A 7,231-nucleotide genomic window follows, 5' to 3' on the forward strand; every position below is an offset into this window, starting at 1 on the left:
AGCATCGTCTCAGGCTGGCCGAGATGGACAAGCAAGCCATGGCGCTGTGGAGCCATTGCTTCCCGCACGACATCATCAACGAGGAACAGTTCTTCGCCGAGAGGAGGGCGGAGAGAGCGAAGAGGAGGGAGGAGCGAGCCGCCTATCGCGAGGACAAGCGAACGCGGAAGGCGGTCGCTAAATACAACCAAGCGCTAGGAGATGCGTCCTCCTGGAACTCCGGCGACGAGCGGTTCCTTGACGCCTACGCTCCGACGTCGGAGAAGGACATCACTGAGACAGAGTCCGAGTTGGACGAGTAGTAGTAGGAGAACTATCTACGAAATCAAATATGTATCGAATCGTAGTAGAAAAAACTGAAATATAGCGCGCCTGCTGGAGCGGCGTGGGCGCGCTTTAATTTGTGGCGGCCGCTGGAGCCAGCGCACCGCCGCGCGCAAAAGCTGCCTAACCCGGCGCTGTATCGTGATTTTTAGCGCGCGGCGCGTAGATGCTCTAAAGCGGCTATTCGGCTTTAAAGAAAAAACCGTAGCGCGTGGAGGCCGCCTCACCATCTCTCCCGCAAATTCCCCGCCGAGACAAGACAAAGACACGACGAGCTGGACCATCAGCCAGGCAAGGCAACCACCACCCACCTCCTCCACTCGGCGCAACCAACACCAACCCGAGCAATGGAGCTCCGCACCCTCGGCGGCACGGGCCTCCGCGTTAGCCCCGTCGGCTTCGGCGCCTCCCCGCTCGGCAACGTCTTCGGCGACGTCCCCCGCGACGTCGCCCGCGCCACCGTCCGCCGCGCCCTCGACCTCGGCATCAACTTCTTCGACACATCCCCGTAACGCCCGGCCCCGCCCCGCTCCGCCACTTCCCCTTCCTTCGCACCCGCCTCCCGCGGGCCTGAGCCGCTCGCCGCTGTTCTTCGCAGGTACTACGGCGGCACGGTGTCGGAGTCGGTGCTCGGGGACTGCCTCCGCTTCTCGGGCGTCCCGCGCGACAGCTTCGTGGTCGCCACCAAGTGCGGCCGCTACAAGGAGGGCTTCGACTTCAGCGCCACCCGTGTCACGCGCAGCATCGACGAGAGCCTCGCGCGCCTCGGGCTCGACTACGTGGACATCCTTCACTGCCACGACATCGAGTTCACCAGCCTAGACCAGGTCGGTCTCGCCGCCCACCAACTGTTCGACGAATTTCCTCTACCACGTCTAACCCATGATTGATTCTGTAACACTGGGATTGCTGTTTGGATGTTTGCAGATCGTGAACGAGACGATTCCTGCGCTGCAAAAGATCAAGGAGAGTGGGAAGGCGCGGTTCATTGGAATTACTGGATTGCCGTTGAGCATCTTCACCTACGTGCTTGACCGGGTGCCTCCCGGCTCAGTAGATTTGGTTCTGTCCTACTGCCACTACGGAATCAATGATACCGCGCTGGTGGATTTGCTACCGTACTTGAAGAGCAAAGGTGTTGGGGTGATCAGTGCTTCGCCCCTTGCTATGGGGCTTCTCACGGATAACGGGCCACCTGAGTGGCACCCTGCACCAGAAGAACTCAAGGTATTGCTGTAATACGATTTGTGTTCGTTTTCATCTGACTATTTGCAGGACAAGCTATTTCTTCACAAATCACCTATTGTAGGTAGAATAACAAGATATAAGATACTGGCACCATCCTATTTTTAGAAGAAAACAACTAGCGCTTAACACATTATGGCATGCTGCCGCTGCGACGTCATCCTGGGCCTGTTTCACAAGTGCTACCGCATGGCTCAGAGCCGAGCCCTTGGAAGGAATCTGACGGCCCCGAGCGCGTCGCTTCGTAGACACCGATACGAACGTTCGTTCTGGATATTTCCCCTTTTTTCAATGCCCCAAAAAGGCGCAAAAGATATACTTGTATTGCCAAAATATGCAACCTGACACAGATAATGGAGCTTGAGGGTCGGCGGATCGCCGGCGAGGTGGCGCCGTCACCCTGGCGGCACCGGCAAGAAACTTCTCGGACACCCTACTCTGACTTGATTTGCTACTAGTAACTAGGACCGTTCAAACAGTCAGTCGGCCAATGCGTACTTCTTTCCTAGTTGAGTGGATCTGCATAGCAGAGCCCAATATTCTACCACAAGCTCTGACCTGAGTTGTGGGCGGTAGGCCGGTAGCAGGGGTATCGAAGATCAGGGATTAGGGAAACCATACTTTATTGATTATTGCTTGTATTCTCTAGTATACTTGAGATCCTTTATATGGTCCTGTAGGCTAAGCCGACTCTGTCTTTGCTGGACTCCTACACGTAGTGGTACCTAACAGGATTAAGCCCAGCACTTTGCTTTCGCTAATTGACTTTGAAAGCTGAATAAAACTCCTGCTCCTACTATTCCTCATGTAACAAATAAAGCAATGCTGGTTTGTAGGGGGTGTTGAGATGGAAAGTGAGGGGCAGTTAAGAAAGATTAGTAGATTTTGTATGGAAAATGAGGGGCAGTTAAGAAAGATTAGTAGATTTTGTATGAAATTGGACCAAAACATTCTGGACTACACTCTCAGTTATCACAATTTGGGTGCCCATTTCTGTTTTTTGTAGTTCTAAAATATCAATTCAAGTATTTTGGTTTTGACAGTTCTTTGAAAACAATGGAATGTTAATAAGTAATTCCACCTTAAAATTTTATTACTTCAAAATTACATTGAATAAACTGTTTACATCATCATTGTGTCCACATGGATGTGGGTGTACGTAACTCAAAGGTGTACTTTCTGACACTAGAACATGTTTTAAGGATTTTATTTGCGATAGGTTTAAAGTTGATAGCAACTGAAAACAACATTTTTATGCCAGAATCCTTATCCGAAACTGATGAGTGGTGACCGTGGAGTTATGTACATGGGTTGCATAGTGACGCATTTGGTAGGTTGCATCGTTTTTGGGTTATTTGCATCTGTGGCCCCTGGCCCGACTCAGCCAGGCTGAGTGAAAACAGGCAAAAACAAAAACAAAAAAACATGTTCTGCACATAGTTTGCTTGCCTGCAACCCCTCCAGCCTGGCTAAGCAGAAATGCACACATGGTGTTTGGTTGCAGGCCTGTTCTAGGCAGATGCAAAGTGTTGTTGTTTGGTTAAATGCAAGACATTTGGTCTGTTAACTTCTTGTTGGAGTGGTGAGTTTAGCAGCACACACACAGGCACATCATAGGCAACTAATAACAGGCATACCGTAAACCTGAGTCTTACTCACAGGCAGTTAAACTGACAAACAGTTGCGGCAAACTCTTAAACTAAACATCCAACGCAAAAGTCTTAAACTGGTGCAGAGATAACACCCTAACATCCATGGCAAATGCCTCCTCGTGCCTCTTGCACTTGGTCACCACCTCAATGCCGTCGTCGTTGAAGACAATCACCTTCAAGGTGTCGGGAGTCGCCAGCTTGAAGGTGACGAGGTACCTGATCTTGATCTGGTGAGCAACGGCGAAGGGGACCCAATCCTTATCAAGGGTGAGCCTGCTGTTGATCGTCCGGACCATGACTCTCCAGGTGCAACTGGTGTTTGTGGAGGTCTGGGCAAAAAAGAAAACAAATTGGTTCCATCGCAAAAAGTTGAAACGCATATGAAACACACATCAATGTTTGTTGGCAAAAAATTCAGATTTTTCTGTTTTTTTTTCGGATTTTATTGTAGCAAAGGGTGCATGTGAGCTTGTGCTCACAAGAGCGTGTTCGCTAAAAACAAACATTTTTATGCTAAAATCCTTATCCGAAAGTAATGAGTGGTGACCATGGAGTTACAGGTTGCATAGGTGAATTGATAGTGGTCGACTTGATTCTTTCTGCCAGTCATAGAAACTAAATTTATTCCCTATGCTGTTATAGTTACGTTTGCCATGAATGAAGAGAAGTTCATGAGACTTGTAAGCATGATCGCTGGTTTTGTCCAAAGGTCAATAGCCCCTTGTCACCATTTTTGTTCGGTGGATCCTGGTTCACCTAGTTGAGTGAATCAGGGAGAGAGTGAGAGAAAGGGAATGGTAGAGTGGTCAATGGTCCCTTTTGGCGTGTTTTTACCTCAGTTTCTGGTGGAGAAATATCTCGAGAGTGCAATTGTAAAGCAACATGCATCTTCCATTGCTTCAAGTTGAGTTATGTGTTTTTATAGTTAATTATACACTTACTAGCTACAGTAAATTATCGTACTAGATGATGTATTTTAATCACTTCTAATCCATTGTTCCATACTAAGGATGCTTGGTTTATGATAATCTCGCAATCCCATTTGCCCAACTAGCTATTGCCTATTTTTATCATTTTGCGAACCAACCTCTTGTTTTCGTGGTTATTTTTGCACAGAAGATTATAAAATATAAGTTCAGCTCAGCATATTTAATCAATGGCAAACTGAGCCTAATTAACAAACAAGAACTAAACAATTTGCAATACATCTCTAAAAGCTCTTGAAGATGATTATTACTTCTGTTATGCTTCTCGTGGGTGAAATAGTAGTTGAAATTGAGAAATCTTATTGGTTATGTATCATATTAACTTCTAGAAGGCTCACTTCTTTGTCTGACGTGTCAAACCAAATCCATCAATTGCCATGTATAACACGATCTCTTATCAGCTGGCATGCAGGACAGCAGCAGATCACTGTAGAAAGAAGGGGAAACATATTACAAAGCTAGCCATGAAGTATAGCTTGATGAACAATGAAATTTCTACAGTTCTTGTTGGAATGAACTCTCCAGAACAGGTATTCAATTTGCCCCACTCTATTGCATCTTCTATCCAACATATTCCTTAAGCATAAATTGAAGTATTTATATGTTAAATATCCCATTTCCATGCCTGAACTTGCCTAAACCTGATGAACCACCTGCTGAGTGCTTAGTCATTGTGTAAAGTAAGTTTGTCTCGATCTACTCACATGCGGATGCCCAAGGGAAAAAATATATAATAAACTTTTTAGTTTTAGGAGAGAAAATAATATTGTTCTCATAGGATAATCATGGGAGTAATACTACATTGAACAAAACAGTCTTCTTTGTTTATGTATTATCTTCTGCCTGTTTTCCAATGCTGCTTCGATTTTTAATACAGATGAGCCATGTTAATTGTGACCTATATTTTTCCAGTAATCATAGACTAATATTTTTTGGACTACTTACTGCTTTATTAACGGGTGTCGGGTAGTGTCTTTGTTCAAATTGGAACAATTGCTGAAATACCAGGCCTTATTAGAAAGTAAAAGGTGCATTAAAATTGTGTCCTTATTCTACTTGGAGGAAACAAATAGTAACATGATGTATTCCATAATTAAAATAATACAAACATAATGTAACTATTGCCATTGGATGAATGTAAAAATACAATGTATTACCACAGGAGGAAGCAAAATGACATTATTTGTACCTTTGATAGATTTCATCATTAAAAACATACTAGCTTGAAAAGATAAGACTCTGAAGGAATTACTCATCCTGTGCTTACCTGATTCAAGGTGGAGGAGAATGTTGCTGCTGCAGTGGAATTGTCGACTTCAGGCATAGATGAAGAACTTTTGCACGAAGTCGAAGCAATTCTAGAGCCTGTTAAAAACTTGACCTGGCCCAGTGGTATTCAGCAAGCGTAATGTCTGAGTCAACATTAGCTTAGGCAGATGAAATCCATTGGGATGAATATATGTGCTATTAGTTAATAGAGTCATATATGTTCATCTGCAGCCTTGCATGTTGATTGAAATGGGATTATCCAAGGCAACCAAATGGAAGACCGTCATTTGGAATTTGTGGGTAATGTTGTTGTCTCTAGTAATTTATATGTGCCTGGGAGCCGACACTAACAATAAATGGTGAATGATGATCGATCATTGAATAAATTGTTCGCATATGGCTGGATATATCGAGAAAATCATATGGATACAATTGTCAACTTAGGTAAGCGAATGGCGCAGCGACAATTTGTTGACGCAAAACTTTTCTGAATTATAGGCCATGCAGGGATGTCTTCATTTCATCTTCTTTAGATTGGTTCCATTCCAACTGTTTATGAAGATTCGGAACTCTTTCCAAAAGTGAAGATTCCTCTCTAAACCTGCGATCCTATGGTAGAATAATAAGTACTGAAGCATTTGATGCAAGAATAGACAGGGCCGTCCCAGAGCTGCTTATAACTCTACTGTCTGCTGTCAATGGTAACACAGGGATCCTTCACCCGCATGTTCAACCCCATGGCTGCTGATATTATCTGTGGCACCGGCATGTTCGCCGCGCCCGACGACCCCCTCCACCACTGCTGATATTATCTGTGGCATCCACTGCTGATATTATCTGTGGCATCGGCATGCCGCCAGAGAGAACGATCTCTACGGCACACAGTGGTTGACGGGGACGGTGCGTGACATGGATCGGGTAGCTGTACGGAGGAATGGTGCGTCGCGCCAGAGAAGGGACCACGAGTGGAGCGCTTCAACCCCATGGATTGCCGACGGCGACCCTACCCTACCAGGCATTATTGCCGTCTCATAAACATGGATGCTATACTCTCTTCCTCACAAAAATGTAGACGTATTCTGACGTTGGGAGTACATTTATATGTCCTTTTTCTACGGGAGTCTTTTTGTTTGGAGTACATTTATATGTCCTTGTAGCAATTAGTTTAATACACCACGTGCTCTATCGGCCAATTCGCCGGCGGCAACATTTTTAGCTTAGATCTTTTCACTCTACTACTACGAGTGGTATATTTTTGTTTGTTGTAGTTATGTGCAAGCTGGGGCTTTCTTACAGGTCATTCGAGAGTCGAGACTCGACCAGTGAGAGCAAAATGGGACTCCACGGCACTCTCAGTGCTACCCTTCCTCTTAGGGCATCTTCAACAGCAACAGCAAAAACCTCCCGCATCCGTCCATAGATAAAGGGGACCAGTCCGTGGACACGACGCGGGAGGCAACCATCCAACACTAGTCGCATACATTTCAAACCGCATTTTGGAGCCGTGCTCGAGTAAGCTGGCCAGGAAAGTTTCCCGACCCCCGCATTGCCTCCCTGGCGGCTCGGGGGGGAGGGGGGAGACCCTAGCCGCCGCGACACCCATCCCCTCCTTATCCTAGTCTCGCCGCTGCCGGAGGGTGCCTCCCGGCAAAGCTCGGGCCGGCTCTGAGGAAGGCGGCGGCGGGGCTTCAGCTCTCTCTGACGCATCGCGGGCGCGGGTGGTTTCGCTCGGCCCGGCGGTGGCTCGAAGCAGCG

General features: G+C 46.6%; 1 protein-coding gene across 1 annotated transcript; it reads left to right on the forward strand.

The window, feature by feature from the left end:
- Positions 1-544: 544 nt before the first annotated feature.
- Positions 545-5,908, forward strand: LOC123119474 (L-galactose dehydrogenase). Its single transcript, XM_044539280.1, has 5 exons — positions 545-832; positions 923-1,151; positions 1,252-1,551; positions 4,609-4,737; positions 5,485-5,908. Exons 1-5 carry the CDS (start codon positions 672-674, stop codon positions 5,614-5,616), a joined length of 951 nt encoding a protein of 316 aa, XP_044395215.1. The 5' UTR covers positions 545-671; the 3' UTR covers positions 5,617-5,908.
- The last annotated feature ends 1,323 nt before the right edge of the window (positions 5,909-7,231 follow it).

This window comes from Triticum aestivum, chromosome 5D (assembly GCF_018294505.1).
Source record: "Triticum aestivum cultivar Chinese Spring chromosome 5D, IWGSC CS RefSeq v2.1, whole genome shotgun sequence".
In the NCBI taxonomy this organism is placed as follows: Eukaryota; Viridiplantae; Streptophyta; class Magnoliopsida; order Poales; family Poaceae; genus Triticum; species Triticum aestivum.

What these genes read in the sequence shown, in the direction of transcription:
- LOC123119474 (XM_044539280.1), top strand. Translation starts at nt 672, where the DNA reads ATGGAGCTCCGCACCCTCGGCGGCACGGGCCTCCGCGTTAGCCCCGTC. An exon ending in AACTTCTTCGACACATCCCC is followed by an intron (nt 833 to 922) that starts GTAACGCCCGGC and finishes TGTTCTTCGCAG; the next exon opens with GTACTACGGCGGCACGGTGT. An exon ending in AGTTCACCAGCCTAGACCAG is followed by an intron (nt 1,152 to 1,251) that starts GTCGGTCTCGCC and finishes GGATGTTTGCAG; the next exon opens with ATCGTGAACGAGACGATTCC.